The sequence below is a fragment of the Macaca fascicularis genome, chromosome 2 (assembly GCF_037993035.2).
Source record: "Macaca fascicularis isolate 582-1 chromosome 2, T2T-MFA8v1.1".
In the NCBI taxonomy this organism is placed as follows: Eukaryota; Metazoa; Chordata; class Mammalia; order Primates; family Cercopithecidae; genus Macaca; species Macaca fascicularis.
In genome coordinates, this window is record NC_088376.1 from 81,670,891 (window position 1) to 81,693,621 (window position 22,731).

The 22,731-nt window shown below is 39.8% G+C and overlaps 1 protein-coding gene and 1 non-coding gene across 51 annotated transcripts in view; one reads left to right on the plus strand and one right to left on the minus strand.

The window, feature by feature from the left end:
- Positions 1–22,450, minus strand: part of PHC3 (polyhomeotic homolog 3) — a 94,318-nt gene extending 71,868 nt beyond the window's left edge. For 33 of the 50 annotated variants that reach the window (XR_012430852.1, XR_012430837.1, XR_012430845.1 and 30 more), the window contains exons 1-4: positions 22,419–22,450; positions 19,455–19,620; positions 13,267–13,422; positions 12,068–12,145 (exon numbers count right to left, since the gene is read on the minus strand). Coding sequence is in view for 18 of the 50 variants with exons in the window: in XM_005546357.4 (XP_005546414.1) it covers positions 12,068–12,145; positions 13,267–13,422; positions 19,455–19,620; positions 22,419–22,432 (414 nt within the window). In the remaining 32 variants the exon portion in view is untranslated. Of the gene's footprint in view, positions 1–12,067; positions 12,146–13,266; positions 13,423–19,454; positions 19,621–21,703 lie in introns of all 50 variants that reach the window. The other 17 variants (XR_012430849.1, XR_012430847.1, XR_012430835.1 and 14 more) reach the window with 2 other exon arrangements.
- On the plus strand, positions 1,975–2,036 carry LOC123572034 (U7 small nuclear RNA). Its single transcript, XR_006696379.2, has one exon. It is a non-coding gene; the product is annotated as a U7 small nuclear RNA (small nuclear RNA).
- Positions 22,451–22,731: the final 281 nt, after the last annotated feature.

Sequence of the window (22,731 nt, forward strand, 5' to 3'; positions counted from 1 at the left end):
ACACCTGTAATCCCAGCACTCTGGGAGCCTGAAACAGGTGGATCACTTGAGCTCAGGAGTTTGAGACCAGCCTGGGCAACATGGCAAGACCTTGACACTACAGAAAATACACAAATGAGTCAGGTGTGGTGGCGTACGACTAAAATCTCAGCTACTTGAGGGGCTAAGCAGGGAGGATCAATTGAGCCTGGGAGGCAGCAGTTGCAATGAGCCATATTAGCACCACTGCACTCCAGCACGGACAACAAAGTGAGAACCTGTCTTGGAAAAAAAAAAAAAAAGTGAAAATAAAAGTAAAATAAAATCTGACAAATAGCATAACAGAGATCCAAAGAATTTTATCCATAATAGAAAAACAGAATATTAGTTTGAAAGAACAATGAGAAAACAAGAAAATGCTCTGAGAAATTAGAAATATAGTGGCTGAACCAAAAATTTTTTTTAAAAAGTCAAAGAAAGAGCTAAAAGAAAAAGTTGAGGAAATATCCCACACACACACAAAAAGACAGTAAGTGAAAAGGTAAACAAGATAAAGGATCAATCCAGAAAGGTCAACATTCAACCAAGAGCTCCAGAAAGAGAGAACAGAGAAAACAGAAAATTAATTTCTCATGGATTTGTTTAGTTTCACATATATGATCATTAAAGAACAAAATTAACTTCTTGCAAATTTGTTTAGTTTCACATACACGATCATTAAAAACCTAGTTTCACACTGAGAGGGCCCAACAGGTGTCCTACACAATGACATCTAGACATATTCCCATGAAACTACAAAATAAAAAACTTAAGCAAACAGGCAAATCTCAAAGATTCTGGAAAGGAAGAACAGGCAGTTACCCCAGAAGAACGATAATGAAACTAACAACAGCCTTTTCTTCAGCAATACTAAAATTTTGAAAAAAAATTTGCTTTCAAATTTCCTGAGAAAAATTATTTTCAATATAGAATTCATGTAGAGATAATTATAAAAAAGAAGAGGTAATTTTCAGGCCCACAAATATTTAGTTTTTCTTCCACACAGCCTTTAAAAGAAAGTTATAAGATACTCCAGCAAAACAAAATTCTTATCATACTGTCCTTTGACTATTTACTTGTCTGTATCCTCGTTATACTCTAAAACTTTTGTTCACTTTCAATCCTCGGCACCTGACACCAAGTAGGCACTCAATAAAAAATACTGGCATAGATTGTCCTCAGGAATGTGGAAGACTAACACAGAACCCCACGTAGTAATGAATCTCTGAATCTAACCTCTCCTGTTTCAGGATCATGATCTCATGGTGAGACCTCTTCTCTGCAAACTCTACCTGTTTTAAAAGTTTAGCATTCCTCAGCTACTGTAATACAATCCCCAAAGATCTCTTTTCTGTTAACTCCTATGACATTTATAACTTGATTATATACTATTATATCATGTACTGTTTGATATATCTAAGCATAGTTCTTCAAATGCATACTCCCTGAGGGAAGAAACTTTGACTTACATATACCACCAGAGCAAGCAGCACGACGTTGGACAATAGATATATTTGCTGTAACAGGCAACCAAAGAATCTCATTACAGGGGTCAGGATTAGAAACTCTTCTATAACCCAATCTCAGGCAATTAGAATATATCCTAAAATAATTCTCTGCATTGCAATAATCAAGAATTAACATTAGGTCGGCACGGTGGCTCACACCTGTAATCCTAGCACTTTGTGAGGCCAAAATGGGCAGATCACCTGAGGTCAGGAGTTTGAGACCAGCCTGGGCAACACAGTGAAACCCTGTCTCTACTGAAAATACTAAAAAAAACTAGCTGGGTGTGGTGGTGGGTAACCTGTAATCCCAGTTACCCAGAAGGCTGAGGCAGGAAATCGCTGGAACCCAGGAAGCACATGTTCTAGTGAGCCAAGATCATGCCACTGCACTACAGCCTGGGTGACAGACTGAGACAGTCTCAAAAAACAAAAAAAGAGTTAACATTAATAGTGTTACAGTTCTTTTAGAATTTATCTACCAGGCTTTCTGCTCTTTGCTGGAAAGCCCATAAAAAAACAAACATGCAAAAAGAACATTAATATCATTGCATATTCTAGCTGATACTTATTACCTACCATACATCTTTCAACAAGTATTTATTAAGTACCTACTATGTGATGGGCATGTGTATTTTTATAACACATATGAACTATTTAAGAAACCCTCACATAATCCTAGATTAACATCTAAACATGAAAAAGTTCTCAAACTTTTTTCTTATTAATAAACACAGTCTTATTCAGAACTTGAGATTCAAACAGATCACAGAACTGCTCTGGCTGGCTAAAGCTTACGTAAGATAAGGCCCAGACCCCAGTCTATCACGTCAGTCTATGGAGGCTGCCATAATAAAACACCACACACTGAGTCACTTAAACCAGTGGTCCCCAAAGTTTTTGGCACCAGGGATTGGTTTCATGGAAGACAATTTTTCCACAGACAGGGTGGGGAAAATGGGTTTTGGGATGAAACTGTTCCATCTCAGATCATCAGGCATTAGATTTTCAAACCTAGATCCCTCACATGTGCAGTTCACAATAGGGTTCACGCTCCTGTGAGAATCTAATGCTGCCGCTGATCTGACAGGAGGTGGAGTTCAGGCGATAATACTTGCTCACCCACCACTCACCTCCTGCTGTGAGGCCCAGTTCCTAACAGGCCACAAAGCAGTACCAGTCCATGGCCTGACCCCTGACTTAAACAACAGGAATTTATTTTGCACACTTTCAGAGGCTGGGAAGTCCAAAATTAAGGTGCCCACAGATTGTTTCTGGTGTGGGCTCTCCTCCTGGCTTGCAGACTGCCACCTTCTCACTGTGTCCTCACATAGAGAAATTGCTAGTGTCTCTTCTTCTTTTATAAGAAACCGATTCTATCAGATCAGGGCTCCACTTTTATGACTTCCTTTAACTTATATCACATCCCTAAAGGTCCTATCTCTAATACAGTCCGAGTTAGGCTTCAACATATGAATATGGGGGACATAATTCAGTCCATAGCATCATTTCCTGAACTTTCTCTATGATACAGATCCAAGGATATCTGGATGAAAAGACTAAAACCATTTAATTAGACGATTTAATTTTACAGAAAATTGGCAGGCAGGGAGGTTAAATGACTTAGTTAAGTCACATTAACAGTCAGTCACAGAATTTAAGATTAGAACCCAAGACCCTCATCTCCTCCATTCTACCCAACTTTCTCTCATCACACCATGAACAGTAGTGAAGTCATCAAGTACTCGTGTGACATGAACATTCAAGGAGCTGCATGAGACATCATTAATCATGAAACCTCCCACATGAACTCCAAACTCACATAACCAATGCCTACTCAATACTACAGGTGGGTGTCTAATACACATCATAAACTTAACATGTCCAAAATCAAACTCCTAATTGTCTTCTCCAATACCTCCTTTAGCTCCCAATCTTTCCAGATGCTTCAGCCAAAATACTATGGAGTCACCCTTGACTCCTCACATCTTTTATTCAATGCATCAGCGTATCTTGTGTTAGCTCTCCTTTCAAAACATATCCAAACTTCTATAATTAAATGTTAAAAAAAATTCAAAATCTGGCTAACCACTTTTCACCACCTCTAATATCAACATCATGATCCAAACTGCCAATATCTTTCCATTTGAATTATTACAAGAACATTTAACTCCATGCTTCTATCTTTGGCCCCTAGAACCTACTCTCAAAAACCAATTTGAGATCATGTTACTTCCATACCAGAACAGTTCTCCAATAGTTTCCCAACTCATACTTACTAAAATCCAAAGGTCTTATAATTTCCTCATGATTAGGATTACAATTATCTCTCTGATGTCAACTCTAAACCACACTCCCACTCTCTCATTCCACTCCAGCCACACTGTCCTCCTTTCTGTTCCCTGTGCATATCTGCCCTCCTCACCGTCCTTAAAAAGGCCACCTTTATTAACAAGGCTTTCCCTGACCATCATAATTAAAATGGCATATTCCCTCAGCCCATTCCCTTTCCTTGATTTTTCTCTCTCACTTACCATCATCTGACATACTATGTACTTGTTTAATGTTCATCTATCCCTAGCTCCATGAGGAAAGAGATTTGTTTGTTGTGTTACTGTATCCTCAGCACCTAGAAGAGGATTTGGCAAATATTAAATGCTCAATAAATATCTGATGACTGAATGAGTGAATGCATGAATGAATAAAGTCATAAAACTGGGCTTCAAAAGCTCATCTTGTCTAGCATCGTAATTAGAAAGCCATAAATAAAAAAACAAGTTTTTTCTCTTTCTGACAGAATAGTACAGTGAGTTGAAGTCAAAATATCAGGGATTAATGTAGTTATAGGGCCAAATGCAACAAGGAAAGAGAATGACATATACATAGCTCTTAAGTCACTCAGAGACTTATGATTGTAGTTTTCAGCCACATAATCCTTTCCAGCTGAAAATGCCCAAATATTTAGTAAAGCAAGTGTGTATGTGTGCGCGTGCGCGTGTGTGTGTGTCTGATAGCACTGTCTTCACATGAAAACAAACAAAATTAACTATAAGCTTATTTATATTTATGTATAGAAATGCATAGTCAGCCGGGCATGGTGGCTCACACCCGTAATCCCAGAACTTTGGGAGGCCGAAGCAGGCAGATCACCTGAGGTCAGGAGTTCAAGACCAGCCTGGCCAACATGGTGAAACCCTGTCTCTACGAAAAATACAAAAATTAGCCAGGCTTGGTGGCGGGCACCTGTAATCCCAGCTATTCAGGAGGTTGAAGCACAAGAATTTCTTGAATCCAGGAAGTGGAGGTTGCAGTGAGTTGAGATCGTGCCACTGCACTCCAGCCTGGGTAACAGCGCAAGACTCCATCAAAAAAAAAAAAAAAAAAAAAAAAGGAAGGCAGGCAGGCAGGCAGGCAGGAAGGCAGGCAGGCAGGCAAGGAGGCAGGCAGGCAGGTATAGTAATAATATAGGAAAGCAGGCCAGGCACAGTGGCTCACACCTATAATCCCAGCATTTTGGGAGGCTGAGGCAGGACTGCTTGAGACCAGGAGTTCAAGACCAGCCAGAGGAACACGGTGAGATCCCTTCTCTATAAAAAAAAACAAACAAAAATAGCTGGGTGTGGAGGCATGCACCCGTAGTCCCAACTACTCAGTAGGCTGAGGCAGGAGAATTGCTTGAGAATTTGAGGCTGCAGTGAGCTATGATCATGCCACTGTACTCCGGCTGGGGCAATAGAGTGAGATAGTATCTCCTAATCAAAAAAAAAAAAAAAAAAGTAAAAAATAAAACATATAGGAAACCTTTAAACAAAACTTTGTCAGAGAAAATGGGATTACTGAAGGGAGGTAGTCACTTTTACTCTATACATTTGTGTTATCTATTCCTTAGGCAACAATAGTTTGTTCAATTTTATTTAGACAATATAAAAATTAACAAAGTAAAGCTCTTCAACCTCCTCCTCAGAGATGACCACTAATAACAGTTTGTTGTGTACCATTACAGATCTTCTGCTTGCATAATCAAATGGACACATGCAAATAACTTTTAAAAAATTAGTTAAATGACAAGATTTCTGCTTCCAAAAAAATGGAGTAGACATACTTTTCCCTATTCCTCCTGCCAAGAACAACTAAAAACTCTTATGTTACATATAAAATAAACCTAAGAAGACCCCAAAAGGTAGAGGAAAAAATACACAGACTGGCTAGAGACCTCAGGATCGAGTACACAACATGGTAATGAATTCTCTGGGTTTTCATTTTACCTCTTATAACCCACACTTGGAGGGTGGAAATGAAGAAGTCAATAACCCAGAAACACCACAGGCACAAACAGAAATCCCCAACAAAAGCCTGCTCTTTCTAACCAAAGGACCAGGAAAGGGACAGTCTTGCAACACAGAAAAGTTTTAGACAATAATTACTCTACTCCAACCAAACACTAAAAAAACTGTGACCCCACCCATGTCTGCAAAGAACCTGATTTTCCAACTCCCTCAACCCCTCCAACAGGTTCATCTCAGAGAAGGCCATATAGAGAACAGGACTTTCATCCTAGCCAGGTGATGATAAACCACCACCACCACACCCATGCACCCTGCAGTCTCAGTGGAGACCATGTGAGGAGAGTAAAAGGTACTCCCATTCCTTCTAGCCAGAGAGGCTTCAGTAAAGGCCTAGTGAGGAGCCAGAACTCCCACCCCAGCTTAGCAATTAAGAGGAACATCCCTTCAAGTGTCAATGGAGGCTAACTGGGGAATCTGTACTTGTACCCCCTGTATTTCATGCCATATGGGGACTCACACTTGCACCCTCATACTGCATGAAGAAGGCAGCACACTCTCCCACTGGGAAACAGCCAAAATAAAAAGGTCAAATAGGATCACTAGTCACACAACATAATACTAAGAACATCCAAGTTTCAATAAAAAATCACTCATCACATCCAGAACCAGGAAAACCTCAAAATGAATGAAAAAGACAATCAATAGAAGCCAATACCTAGATAACAAAGATACCAGAATTACATGATGAAGGCTGGGCATAGTGGCTCACACCTGTAATCCCAGCACTTCGGGATGCTGATCACCTGAGGTCAGGAGTTTAAGACTGGCCTGGCCAAAACGGAGAAACCCCGTGTCTACTAAAAATAAAAAAATTAGCCGGGCATGGTGGTAAACGCCTGTAATTCCAGCTACTTGGGAGGGTGAGGCATGAGAACTGCTTGAACCCAGGAGGTGGAGGTTACAGTGAGCCAAGATCATGCCACTGTACTCCAGTCTGAGTGACAGAGTGAGACCTTGTCTCAAAAAAAAAAAAAAAAGAATTATATGACAAAGCAGCCATCATAAAAATGCTTCAAAGAAGTCAGGCCCAGTAGCATGCATCTATAGTTCCAGCTACTTAGGAAGCCAAGACAGGAGGATCACCTGAGCCCAGGTGTTGGAGGCCAGCCTGGACAACATAGTGAGACCCCATCTCTTAAAAAAATAATGGTTCAAATAAGCAACAACGAGCATACCTAAAACAAATTTTTAAAAAAAGAGAAAAAAAAGGTCTCCCTAAAGAAACAGAAGACATAAAGAAGAACCAAATAATAATTTTATATTTTTATTTTTGAGATGGAATCTCGCTCTACCACCCAGGATGGAGTGCAGCGGCGTGATTTCGGCTCACTGCAACCTCTGCCTCCCGGGTTCAAGCGATTCTCCTGCCTCAGCCTCCCAAGTAGCTGGAATTACAGGCACATGCCACCACGGCTGGCTTATTTTTGTATTTTTAATAGAGATAGGGTTTCACACATTGGCCAGGCTGGTCTTGAACTCCTGACCTCAAGTGATCTGCCTGCCTCAGCCTCCAAAAAGCTGGGATTACAGGCATGAGCCACTGCGCCTGGCCCCAATTAATTTTAGACTGCAAACAGAACCACCAAAATAAATAAGTTAAACAAGCTTACACAATGCATTCTTGCTTTTTACACTCAATACATAATGAAAATCCAAGTCTCTCTGTAGACAAATATACAGTACTTTTTAGTAGCTATAGTATTCTACCGTAGGAATTAACTATCATTTATTTAACTAATCCTCAATTAATGGGCATTTATATTATTTATAATTTTTCACGATTATATATCATGCATATGGGCATAATTATCTAGGTCATTTTTAATTATGTCACTAAAAGTGAGAGTGCTATTATGAAAGGGTACGCACAGATTCTTTTGGCTTTTTTTGAAACAGGGTCTCATACTGTTGCCCAGGCTAGAGTGCAGTGGCACAATTATAGCTCACTATAGCCTCAAACTCCTAGGTTCAAGCAATCCTCCTGCCTCAGTCTCTTGAGCAGCTGGGACTACAGGCACACGCCACCACACCTGGCTAATTTCTTTTTATTAGATGGGGTCTATGTTGCCCAGGCTGGTCTCAAGCTGCTAGACTCAAGTGATCCCCCCACCTCAGCCTCCCAAAGCACTAGGATTACAAGCATTAGCCACCATTCTCAGCAAGGGCATGTACATTTTAAAGTTTAACACACACTGCCAAATAACCCTCCAAAAGAGTTGCACCAATCTATATTCCCACTAATAGTGTATGAGTATACCTACTTTTTCACATTCTTGCCAACAATAGGTATTGTGTAAACGTTTTTCCTTGTTTTCTAGTTTGACAGATGAAAACAGTACTTCATTGTTATTTGTACATATATTTCTATTTTTTTAGACAGGGTTTGCTCTATCACCCAGGCTGAAGTGTAGTGGTGCGATCTCAGCTCACGGCAGCCTTGACTTCCTGGGCTCAAGTAAGCCTCCCACCTCAGCCTCCAAAGCAGCTGGAACTACAGGCGCTTACCACAACATCCAGCTAATTTTTTTTATTGTATTTTGCTTGTAGAGATGGGGTATCATCTGCCTGCCTTGGGCTCCCAAAGTGCTGGGATTACAGGCATAAGCCAACATGCCCAGCCTTTTTACATACATTTATTATTGATATGTTAAATGTATTTTCATGTGTTTAGAAGTCAAAACATAGCCGTGCACAGTAGCTCATGCCTGTAATCCCAGCACTTTAGGAGGCCTAGGCGGGCAGATCACTTCAGGTCAGGAGTTCGAGAACAGCCTGGCCAACATGGCAAAACCCCCATCTCTGCTTAAAATACAAAAATTAGCCAGGCATGGTGGCATATGCCTGTAGTCCCAGCTGCTTGGGAGGCTGAGGCAGAAGAATCGCTTGAACCCAAGAGGAGGAGGTTGCAATGAGCCAAGATTGCACCACTGCACTCCAGCCCGGGAGACAGAGCAACGCTCCATCTCAAAAAAAAAAAATAGTCTTTCTTTTAAAAATTACCAACTAAGATCTTCTGTGAATTCTCACTGTTTATCTTACTAATATAACAGTCTTTGGTATTTTAGAAATATTATCAGCCAGGTGTAGTGGCTCATGCCTATACCACATAATCCCAGCACTTTGTGACCTGTGGTTGGAGGATCACTTGAGCTCAGGAGTTCGAGACTAGTCTGACTGGGGAACACAGAGAGACCTCATCTCTAGTAAAAATTTTAAAACTTAGCCAGGCGTACTGGTGTGCGCCTGTAGTCCCAGCTACTCAGCAGTCTGAGGTAGAAGGATCACTTGAGCCTGGGAGATGGAGGTGGTAGTGAGTTATGATTGTGCCACTGCACTCCAGCCTCAGAGGAAGACTCTGTCTCAAAAAAAGAAAAGAAAAAAAGGCTAAAATTCTGTCTTCCTTTTTGAAAAAAAATTAAAGTGAAAAAGAGAAGAAATATTACCCATTTATGCAAACATATTTTCTCCCATTTAGTTTTCACTTTGCTTATGCTGTTTTTTTGGTAGCAGTAAAATTTTTAGTTGGTTTAACTTCCATTTTAAAATTTAACTAAATCTTTGCCCCATTGAAGTTGAAATACTAAAGACATAAACCTAAAGGCTCAGTCCAAATTAGTTTCAAAGCCAAACAATCATAAAATCACCCCTCCACTACTGACAATTATTTAGAATTAGTCATGATTCTAATTAAAGAAAAGAATGCAGGTACCCACTAGTTCCCTATACATTCAATTAACAATAGTCTACTCTCCAAACCACATATAGATGGAGTATCTGTTATATGAAATCTTTGGGACCAGAAGTGTTTCGTATTTTCTTTGTTTTGGTTTTTCAGATTTTGGAAAGATACAAAGTGGTTTAGCATGCCAAAATTAAAAATCCAAAATCCAAAATGTTCCAATGGACACTCCCCCTTTGAGAGTCATGTTGGTGTGCAAAAATTTCAGATTTTAGAGCATTTCAGGTTTTCACATTAGGAACAGTCGGTAGGTACACAGTTCCCCCAGGTGGTATGATTGGACTTTTGACTTGATTTTTTAAATAATATTCCATTTCCCCATTGGGATCCCACTTCTACTCTAAGCCCCAACTACCCAGTTGGTTATTTGACAGCCCTTTTTTCTTCTGGAGAATGGACCCTTTCCCATGGCTTCACTGTTATCTGGAAACCTAACTCAAGATAACCAAAACTCTGAAAACTACTAGTCTGCTACCTGATGGCTCATTATCATCACCACTTGAGATTTCTATTACCACGTTCCACCCCCTTTTTGGATATTGATCTAAACTTACTAAGTTACCTTGGGCATTATAATTTTTACTGCTAGTCAAATTACGTGAGCAGAAGCTCACAAAGGATACTAAATAAAGCAAATTTAATGTTTTATTCCTTTATTTTACTGGGAATCTGTTCTTCCTACTTATCTTCTCCCACCAGCCATTTACAGCTTTTGGCATACTTCATGGTATAATACTGCTGGTTTATGACAAGTATCATTAACAATGTCATACATATAATAACAACCACTATAATTCTAACTTCTGTGAATGTCACATACATAAAGCCATAATGAAAGAAAACAGTTTAAAAAGATACCTTTTAATAACATGAAGGAAAAAAAATCAAAATAACATATCTATACAAATATATCCTATCATTATTCCAGTATTTTGCAGAATAAAGAATTTGTCTATATAATTCCCTTCAGTAGCCCACAAAATGTTTACCACTCCTTTCCCACTACCATTGTATTAATTAAAGACATCTGATGTCAATGACCAAACTACAGTATTAATGCTTAGAGCTAGGTTACATTACTTAACTTTTTCATTTTCTTTAACATCTTCAAGTCATAGGTAACTTTTTAATCTAATCTTGTTCCTACTCCAGGACATTCCCATGAAAAAAAAAAAAAAAAAAACTATATGCTGACCACAGCATGTATTTAGCAAAGACCATACCCTTAGCTGAAGAAATACAGCACAATTTCGCCTTCAATTCCTTAAATTACAAACTATATTGTATGGGAGCCAATTTTATGAAGTATCAAAGTATTACCATTCTGGACCAGGAAAAAGTGTCTAGAAAGGACATTACTAGGTTTTCAAGTAAAGGCAATTTGCTCCCCACCAGGAGACACCTTTAGTTGTCACACTAGAGGAAGGAGAAAGACCACAAGCTGCTGGTATCTAGTAGCTAGGGGTGCTGCTAAACATCCTATAATGTACACAATAGCCCCCGACAACAAAGAATTATCTGGCTCATAATGTCCATAGTGATGAGGTTGGGAAACCTGGGACAAATGATGAAATGTGAATATGAACTGCATTGTATCCATGTTATATTTCCTGAATTTAATAATTTTTCCGTGGCTTCATAGAACAATAGCCTTGTTCTTAGGAAATACACATCAAAGTATTTAGGAATTTGGATTTAGGAATAAAGGAACATGTCTCAACTCACAAATGACTCAGAAAAAAATAATATGCACACATGTAGTGGGAAAGAATGAATGATAAAGTAATGGGGCAATATGCTAATAATTGATTAATCTGAGTAGAGTATATACAGAAATTTTTAAATTATTCTTGCAGTTTAAAATTATACCAAAATTAAAGCTAAACAAGTATTATCATGCCCATAAATTTATTTTACCTGGGAAGCTTTGCACAATTTCCCAATATATTTGTGCAATATAGCAAATCAGCTTTCTTTTACTCCTTTCTCAAAATAAATTACCCTATATCGAATGTATACTTGCAAATTGAACCCAAATAACTCATGTAAGCTGAAAGTATAATTTCTAAAATGTGAATGGCACAAAGTTAGAAATGCTTAGATGTCTACCAAGGACATGACATTCTATTGCATATCACAGTAAATTCATGGCCAATATCTCTGCATTGTATAGTTCAGGCTTTCAATACGCACTGAAAACTGAAACCACTTAAGATCTGAACATGATCAATGCAAAAAGATATACAAGAAATAATACAAAAGTATTTTTAAGACTCAGATTTTCATAAGTTTAACATTAGTTATGAATTCTTGAATTTTATCATTCCTATTTCTGGGCAATTGTTACTTTAAACAGCATGCAACAAATTATAATAACGGCTTCATAAATAACAAGTTTACTTTTGGAAAACAATTCTTTAAAATTTTAAATCCAGGAAAAAAAAATTTAGGGAACTTACAGACGTTTGGGACATACTTGACTGTTGTGTGACACTTCCTGTGGGAGATGTAGAAGGTCTTCCACTGGACAAACTTGCCTAAAATAGTAAGACTTTTATAATACATCGGTAAAAACCTAAAGTTAAGAACTTTCTGGTACCATGATAACACCAAACCACAACAATAAATGTCAAAAGGCCTATGCATGAAACAATTTTACAGTCAACATGGCTTAAGCTTTGGGTAAACAGATTTTTTAAGTACGAAAAAGCTGAATGGTGAAAATGGGATCCAAAGACTAGTCTTATTTTTATTAACTACTTTATTGTCAGTTTCACTTTACGGGTCTCTGTCATCTTTAAAGTGGAATCACCACTCCAGAGTTATGAAAAAGAAATTAGAGCTACAGCAAGTGCCAGTGGGTTTCAGTTTCCTAACTTGTATCACGAACATGTTATTTAAAATTACACTACTAAGAAGAAGCAACAGCTGAGAATCTGTTGGTAACAGAAATAAACCTTTTTCAGGTTCAGTCAACTGAGATCCTCCTCCGGTGAGGGGATTTAAGATTAAATCTTAACAGCTTCATTTAAATAGTACAATAGTAACAAAAATATTTTTAAAAAACAAGCATTTAATAATGAAATCCTGTTATCAGTGGGAATAATATGATTGGATTTTAGAAAGATGGATATACATATCTTTGTATAGATAATTTCTGGAGAAGTATGTATTAAATTGTTACAGTGGCCACCTTTGAAGAATGGGAAACAGTGGTAGGCAGGGTAAAAGAACAGTTTTACTTTATCTCTTATAAACAATTTAAAATCGTTTCATTTTTTTATTTTGATTTTTTAATGAGTATAATTACCTACATAATTTTTTAAATCTTATTTTTAGTAAAAATACAATTTATGTAAGCCTAAGTACTCACTGTTGTACCTAGAACTATATACATATAACAAAGCCACTAGTTGAAGTTCTCCAGTCTGGATAAAAAGTACCGAGACAAAAGCTAGAAACAGAGTAACATAAAAAACATAGCCCCTTTTTCTCAATTAACTTCTATTTGGCAACCTATTAATATATTTCCTTCAGGAAAAATAACCACAGGACATCTGAGAACTCTGAAATAATACCCAATGTATTTATTTTCAGTAACTACTTACAGAAAACAGAAACTTTGGTCTCATAAACTCTTAATTTGTTTTAGTCTTACCTGAACGGCAGCAAGGCTCTGAAGCTGGGAGCTGCTTAAATGCTGCTGCTGAAGAGCTGCAGTATGCAGCATTAAGTGCTGCTGTTGGGCTGCATACATTTGCTGAAGGTACTGAGCAGCTGAGCTGGGAGGCCGATGCAACGCCTGTTGAATTACCTGTGATAAGTCAATTGAACCAATGTCAAACCATAATCTCAACCTTTATCTTAATCAGAAAATGAAAATATAAAAAAGTAGCAGTTTAAAATTTCACTGTTTTAATACATAATATCATCAAGCTTATTAACATATCTCTTTCCTAGTTACATATCACTAGAAACCACTAACTTGTACACATCAAAACTACCCAGTGGGCTGGAAGCAGTGGTGCAAGCCTTTGGGAGGCCGAGGTGGGCGGATCACAAGGTCAGGAGTTCGAGACCATCCTGGCTAACATGGTGAAACCCCTCTCTACCAAAAACACGAAAAATTAGCCAGGCGTGGTGACACATGCCTGTAGTCTCAGCTACTCAGGAGGCTGCGGCAGGAGAATTGCTTGAACCTGGGAAGCAAAGGCTGCAGTGAGTGGAGATCATGCCACTGCACTCCAGCCTGGGAGACACAGCAAGACTCTGTCTCAAGAAAAAACAACAACAACAAAACCCAGTGGACAATTCACAAAAGACAGGCCAACTAAGCATTTCAAAAGATTTTCGATCTCACCAGTAGTCAAAAACTTACAAATTAAAACATGATACTATTTTCCAACTTTCAGATGGATAAAGATTTAAAAGACTATTACTACTACCTGAGGAAGCCAATACTCCCATACTGCTAGTAATAATTTAAGTTGGTATAACCTTTTTGGATAAAACTTGGTAGAATTCAGGGCTTGGGTGTGGAGAGAAATACCTTTACCATGCAGTCATTACAAATAGTAATGTAGATCGGTGCTGTCCTATACAGTAGTCACTAGTCACATGTGCCTACTGAGCACTTAAAATGTGGCCAGTGCAACATTAATTAAATTGAATTTTAAATTGAATTTTAATTAATTTTAATTTTAATGTAAACGTAACTTGTGGTAACCACTGACCACTATAGTGCACATTGCTGATACTGATCTATATTTACTAACAAAAAAAAATCAGTGGGTTACAAAATAGTATATAGAGTAAGATACCATTTTTATATTAAAATATTTGAAAGAATCAGGCCAGGCACAGTGGCTCACACCTGTAATCCAGCACTCTGGGAGGCCGAGGCGGGTGGATCATGAGGTCAGGAGATCAAGACCATCCTGGCTAACACGGTGAAACCCTGTCTCCACTAAAATTACAAAAAATTAGCAGGATGTGGCGGTGGGCGCCTGTAGTCCCAGCTACTTGGGAGGCTGAGGCAGGAGAATGGCGTGAATCTGGGAGACAGAGCTTGCAGTGAGCCAAGATAGCTCCACTGCACTCCAGCCTGGGCGAAAAAGTGACACTCCGTCTCAAAAATATATATGTATTTGAAAGAATCCACAGGAAAACTTTCAAAGACCACTGATGAGTAGCTAGAGGTGATTTTTAGCTTCTAGTTCATACATTTCTATAAATGTCTGAAAATCTTACAATGAGTAGGTATTATTAATAATCATATAAGATTACAAAGCAGCTGGGCACATTGGTTCATGCCTGTAATCTCACCACTTGGGGAGGCCAAGGCACGCTGATCACCTGAGGTCAAGAGTTCAAGACTCGCCTGGCCAACACAGCGAAACCCTGTCTCTACTAAAAATACAAAAATTGGCCAGGCATGGTGGCATGTGCTGTAATCCCAGATACGGGGGAGGCTTGAACCAAGGAGGTGGAGGGTGCAGTGACCAGAAATCATGCCACTGCACTCCAGCCTAGATGACAGAGCAAGACCCCATCTCAAAAAAAATGAAATAAAATAAAATTTAAAAAATTATAAAGCTATTTCTTCTTTAGAAAATTACTGAATAATTTTTAAAAATTTTAAATGTCAAATACCTTGTTTTGCTTCAACACTGAATAAAACTATTCTTACTTTAAAAATTCCTTAAAAAGTGTTAATTATTGTGAATATTTATTAGTAAAATGTAAAATCTGAGCCTGAAACTTCATAAATAAATATAGAAGTACTCTAGTAAAATCAGAGAAAACTCCTACACTTGTCCAAAAGGTTAAGTCAGAATAAGTCAATCCTATACAACCAAATCCAAAAGTCACACTGTGCTCACTGTGACTCAAACAGCACAGAACCCTAATCGCAGCATCAAACCAGAGTCTTCAAAGAGCTAAGAGAATAATAGTGCCATAATCCTATAGCTTGAGGGTCTCTCAGGACATCTTGAACCATAATACCATGAATCCTTTTATCTAAATTTCAAGAAAGCATATTTCTGTGTTATTGTTTATTTTCATGTGTTAATATCTCATCTCTCCAACTATAGACTGCTATGCCTGATACAAATTTCTGTCACAAAATCAATGGGAGCTTTTGACCCCTACCTGCAGGCAACTATAGGCCAGCATTAAGTGATTCAGTATTACAACAACATACCTTTTTTAGTCAGATCAATCTCTATTTGTTCTTCTAATTCCATAACAAAATTCTAAAATCACTGGACAATATCCAGAAAAAACTTCTAAAATCAAACTGAAATAACAAACAATCTATTTGATACATACTTTTGTCAGAGTATACTCATTTTTTCTGTTGTCAGCACAGTCTTTCCCTACTATTCAATGCTCAACTTATAGCAATGAGTAAATAAAAGTTATAGATACAGCACATTGTTCTTATTTATTATAAATTCTTATTCACCCAAGGAGGGTGAAGAGAATTCCCAGGACTGAAAATGAAAGCTGGAAAATTAAAGAATTACGTAAGTAGTTCAATAAATATTGACTGATTGCATTTTGGGAGAAGTAATTCTATGGTCTCATAAGAACCAGAGTTAGTGCTATTTATGAGATATATCTAGATCTACGTATCTTTTTATTAATTTTTTATTAATCTATGCAGCTTAATTGAAAACTAGAGGACAAAATAGTATATTAAGCTATCATATTATCAGTCAGGCGTGGCAGCTCATCCCAGCACTTTGGGAGGCCAAGGCAGGAGGATAGCTTAAAGAAAGAAGGTCAAGACCAGCCTGGGCAACACGGTGAGATCCTGTCTCTACAAAATAAAAAAATTAGCCAAGCATAGTGGCATGTGCCTGTAGTCTCGACTACTCAGGAGGCTGAAGCAGGAGGATCACTTGAGCCCAGGGGGTTGTGAGCTGTGATCATGCCACCAGACTCCAGCGTGGGCAACAGAGAGAGAGAGGAAAAAAAAAAAAGGGCCAGGCGCGGTGGCTCACGCCTATAATCCCAGAACTTGGGGAGACTGAGGCAGGCGGATTATCAGGTCAGGAGATAGAGACCATCCTGGATAACATGGTGAAACCCCGTCTCTACTAAAAATATAAAAAATTAGCTGGGCACGGTGGCACGTGCCTGTAGTCCCAGCTACTCGGGAGGCTGAGGCAGGAGAATCACTTGGACTGGGGAGGTGGAGGTTGCTGTGAGCCGAGATCATGCTACTGCACTCCAGCCTGGGCTACAGGGCGAGACTCAGCCTCAAAAAAAAAAAAAAAAAAAAAAAAACCTACATCCTTTTCCCTACATCCGTTACCTCAGCGAAAGGTAAAAAGCATTAAAACCCCACTCTGCATGCAAGTTTTAATTTCTGGTGAACCGGCTGGTTCCACTCCACAGTTACTTCGGAAAATTAAATCCGAAACCATAAAATAGTTAAATAGACATTATACTGGGGTATCCACCATGGAAACATGGAGCAGAGGAAGGACTATATTGCAAGCAGTTGTTTTCAGGGTAGATGCAATTACCCTGATTCTACCGAAAGAAAGCAGGTATAATAGAAAAAATAAGAATTCAGAGTGATTAAGGGCACAAAGGCTGAAGTCTGAGAACTAGCTAGGTGAGTTTGGGAAAGTTATTTAGCCAATTTAAAACATTTATTTTCCCATCAGTAAAATGGAGATAATAATAATAGCTCCTTCATAGAGGGATGGTAACTATTAATGGAGGTAATTCATGTAACATTTATCAAATGTTTGGCACGTAGTAATTATTCAATAAGTATTAGCTATTACTATCTACTGGAAACCTATAATGTGCCTTACACAGTTCTAGATACTTCATTTAATCTCAAAGATACTTCATTTAATCCTCAGAGTAACTAAGGAAATAGGTAGTCTCACCCTCATTTTAGTTTTCTGAGGCTTAAGGGGATTATGTCTCATGTCCAAGGCTATATAACTCCTAAAGATAATGAAAACGGAATTCAAACAAAGCATAATAGAGTTGAAGGTCCATGCCTTTTTTTATATAATACCATATTGCCCCAACCTCCTCCATCATCATAAATGTTAACTAAGTAAACTTTACTTTCTCAACTAAGTGACTTCCTAGTTCAATATTCCCTTCCCCCTCTGCTCCTAAGGGATTTAGAATGGATCCTCCTGCTTACGGGTCTTAGGCCACCTGGGTTTAAAATGAACTTCATAACATATCTACACACCTTAACAGATCTCCTTGAGTCTATATTTTGAGTTCCAATATAAAATAGAAAAACCTACAGCCATTCTGCATGTTGGGGCTCTAGGTTGAGTGTCTTCACATTGCAGCAGCACCCTAGAGACTTTCCCCTTATAATTTTCTTTACACATAATCTTATAAACTACACGCTGACAAATGTAAGCCCTCTCAATACTATATATACATACATATATATATAAAAAAAAAATTTTTTTTTTTTTGAGACGGTGTCTCGCTCTGTCGCTCACGCTGGAGTGCAGTGGCGCAATCTTGGCTCACTGTAAGCTCCGCCTCCCGGGTTCATGCCATTCTCCCGCCTAAGCCTCCCACGTAGCTGGGACTATAGGTGCCCACCACCACGCCCGGCTAATTTTTTGTATTTTTAGTAGAGACGGGGTTTCACCGTATTAGCCAGGATGGTCTCGATCTCCTGACCTCGTGATCCGCCTGCCTCAGTCTCCCAAAGTGCTGGGATTACAGGCATGAGCCACTGCACTCGGCTTTTTTTTTTTTTTTTTGAGATGAAGTCTCACTCTTTTTGCCCAGGCTGGAGTGCAGCGGCGCACTTGGCTCACTGCAACCTCTGCCTCCAGGGTTCAAGTGATTCTTCTGCCTCAGCCTCCCAAGTAGCTGGCATTACAGGTATGCACTACCATGCCTGGCTAATTTTTGTGTTCTTAGTAGAGACGGGATTTCACCATGTTGGCAAGGCTGTTCTCAAACACCTGAACTCAAGTGATCTGCCAGCCTTGGTCTCCCAAAGCGCTGAGATTACAGATTTGAGCCACCACACCAGGCCTTTTTTTTTTTTTTTTTGAGACGGGGTCTCACTCTGTCACCTAGACTAGAGTACAGTGGTGTGATCACAGTTCACTGCAGCCTTGACCTCCTGGGCTCAAGCAATTCCCCCACATCAGCCTCCTGAGTAGCTCGGACCACTAGCGCACACCACCATGCCCTGCTAATTTTTGTATTTTCTGTAGAGATGGGGTTTTAACATGTTGTCCCAGCTGGTCTCCAACTCCTGAGCTCAAGCTATCTGCCTGCCTTGGCCTCCCAAAGTGTTGGGATTATAGGTGTGAGCCACCACACCTGGCCAATAGTATGATTATTAATTAACTTTGTTGGCTGTTGCTGTGGTTGAATGTGTCCCCCAATTAAGTATGTGTTGGAAACTTAATCTCCAATGCAACAGTGTTAAGAGGTGGGACCCCTGAGGGGTGATTAGGCCATAAGGACTCTGCCCACATGAATAGATTAAAGGATATTTTAAAAGGGCTTGAGGCTGCAAATTTGTTATCTTGCTCTCTAGTCTTCCACCATGGAATGAGGCAACAAGAGGGCCCTCGTGAGATGCCAGCACCTTCATATTGGACTTCCCAGCTTCCAGAAACATGAGAAGTAAGTTTCCTTTCTTTACAATTACCCAGTCTTGGTATTCTGCTATAGCAACACAAAACGGTTTGAGACAGTTGACTCAAACATTAGTAATTCTAACTGTACATTTGAGAATATGAAACAATACATAAATCCGGCTTAAGCAAAAAGTAATATGACATTTAAGTCTTAGACTACCCATCACTACAGCTGAAATACCTGTACAGCATGTCGGTCTGAACCACTGTAGACAGAGATCTGTGGCTGCTGCATTCGAGAGGAGGAAGTGGTGATGGTGGTGGTGGTGGTACTGCTGGTTGTTGTTGACACAGAAGATGTTCCCGGGTTTGGTTCACTATCCATAGCTGTACTATGATCCTTAAATCTGGCAGGTCACACAAAGGGTTTGTATTGGTAAAAGCATTATCTTATGAGCTTTAAAGAATATTCATTCCAAAAAAATAATCAGCAGTAATCTAAACTGTTAGGAACGCCCTCATAAAAGAGAGCACAGAGTCCCTGTAAGCACTTAGAAGGGAAAAATACTTCACATATATGGAGCATATTTAATAGTTAATACCTACTACATTTGAATTCAAATGATTCAGAATATGTAACTCAGATAAAGCATAGCCAAAAGTTTATCTTTGCATTACCGAAAGATTTGTTTTAAACCAAAACAGGTGATGAGAGAATACTAAACTACCTAGGAAAATAAAAATTTAAGCAGTATCAGAGTATTTTAAAACACTTCTTTACATTCTTTTGATTACACTAATTATAAACTAAAGTCATTCTTACCTATACATTAGAACAGAATGCCTAAGGACTGTTTTAGTTTACCATATATACTTTGCTTAAACTAGCTTAGTTTACCATATATACTTTGCTTAAAAAATAAGTTCTTTTTAAAAAATGTTAAAAAGTATTTTTTTTAACTCACACTGGCTTTTCCCCAATCAGTCTACAACACTGTCCTTACTACTTCTAATGACTGAGTTATACTTATTAGCAGGTTGCTGTAAGAACACAGAGAAGCAGCTAACAGCAGCTTCCCATATCCTTACAAAATCTTTTTCACAAAGAATTACTCCAGACTTTGAAAACATAAATTATGTCCCTTCCTCATGAATGGACAGTAAAGTACACTTTTATACCAGACTTTCTGATCTTTTCCCTCCAATACTATAATCTTACTTGTACAAAATTCCACTAAATACGGAATCTGTATTTGAATAAATTCAAACATTTTAAGTCAATTCTAAGGACCTCCATATTGTTAGAAACCAGAACAGCAGTAGTTTTTGTCGGGTCAGAAATGTACCTCGAAGATGAAAAGCACACAAGAGATTATACTGGTTTTATCTTCCCTTTTTTTAAGGTCTTTTCTTCTGAGAAACTAAATCCCACCCACCCCACATTAGCAGTACTGACAAGAATGTAACAAGAACACTTTCTATTCCACAAAAAAACAAATGAATTTGGCACTAATTGGTACACATACACTAGTCCCATAGCGTTGCTTTTTTAAATACATATTTTCTTTGTTCTATATTACGTATGTAAACAGTATTTATATTCTCTGAGGAACCAAATGTAGAAAAAAAGAACAAAAAAAAAAACATTTAATAAGAGGAAAAGTGGGGGCCTTGAGTGGCGGTTTGCACCTGTCATCCTACCACTTTGGGGGAGGATTGCTTGAGCTGAGGAGTTCAAAGCCAGCCTGGGCAACATAGGGAAACTCTGTCTCTACAAATGAAAAATAAAAAATTAGCCAGGCCTGATGGCACAGGCCTGCGGTCCCAGCAGCTTGGGAGGCTAAGGTGGGAAAATCGCTTGAGCCCAGGAGGTCCATGCTGCAGCGAGCTATGATCACGCCACTGCACTCCAGCCTGGGAGACAGAGTGAAAGACGCTGTCACAAATAAAGAAAAAGAAAATAAGAGGAAAAGTGAAAGGAAAACCGTCAGAAAGAAAGCTGACTCCTCACTTACTTTTTGGATTAGTGAATAATTCATACATCTTTATGCTTCTGGTTTGGTTTTTTTTTTCCCCAAACTGCCTTCCAATCAAATCACAGCATCATATAGTAACTGTTCAACATTATACAGTATTAGTGGTAGATAAGGTAAACTTTTTACCAAACTGCTGCCTGTCATACTACTACCGTATAGTGTACCAATGACATGCAAAAGGCGAGCTTAAGTTCTGGTCTTTTTAAAGTGTTAATCTGCTCAACCATGCCCTCCAATCCAAACAGTATGGTAAACAGTTCTAACTACGAACCAAAAATGGTCACAGAGAATCCAAATTCTAGGCGTAAGTCTAAACATCGGTGAGTGGAACTGGCCAAACCATCGCACTGCATTTTGAGGCCTGGCACAAAAGAACAATTTTGGAAACTCCACCGTCTAGGCATACTAATACCCGCAAAATACAGCCAGCAGTTCTGGCGCACAAGAGGCCTACCTAGGAAACAGTTAAGTTCTGGAGTCGTTAACTAAGCATAACGTCACACCGACACACAAGAATGTGGCCTGCTTGTGAGGCAGCAACGCTGCAGCCAGAGACTCGAGGGAAAGATCTTTCTTTCAGGGTGTTTTCAGCCTCACGAGACTTGCAAGCAGCCCCCGCCGCTCTCAGGCCCACGCTGGGACAACTCCTGCAGGCCTCCGGCACGAGGGTTGTGGACAGCCCCGCGTCTCGGGTTCTCCCGCTGAGGAGGAGTGGGGTGGTGCCGAGGCGGGAAAGAGCGGAAGGCGAAGGAGGCCTGGCAGTGCCCGCCCTGCCCTACGCAGCCTCCGCGGGCCCCTGCGCAGGCAGCCGTAACAAGGCTGCCCGCCGGGCCCACTTGCAGAAATGACAGCGCCTGAGGAGCCCACCCGGGCTCGTTCCCCGGAAAGCCCCAGCTCCCGGAGTCCCAACGGTGACCCTGCGCGCAAGGCCGAGCAGATCCGGGACCTGACGGCGGAAGGGGCGCTCCTGCCTGGAGGGTAACTGAACCCTAGAGTTCGCCTTCGCCCCCCGACACGGGCCTAGCAGGCTCCTCCACAATAAGACGGGTGTCGAGTCTCTCTTTCCCCACACTGCCCGCGAAAGAGCCCTGAGCTTTCCCCTGGGGGAACGTGTCGCTGCCCCAACTCGCCCCCCTAGTTACGACATCAGTCACCATCTAGTCACTCACTCCGCTTCCGCCATCTTCTCTCCTCCATCACTAACACGGGTTGCGCATGCGCCCCCCTGGAGGCGGCGGGCGGGGAGGGGAGGGGCGGGGTCGGCTCAGCCCCAGGAGCCCGAGGTCACGTGGGGTCCTCAGCTTCCAATCGCCCCCGCCCACCTCAGGAATTGCTCTCTCTGGAAAGTGACCAGGTTTCCCCAACTTAGATACTAGTGTCTACTCTCCAACCTCTCGCTTTCTCTCGTCCAAGATCTTCTTCTTGGGGAGGGATCTGTAATAAAGATATAAAAAGTTATCTTAGATTGTTAAATTTAAAATT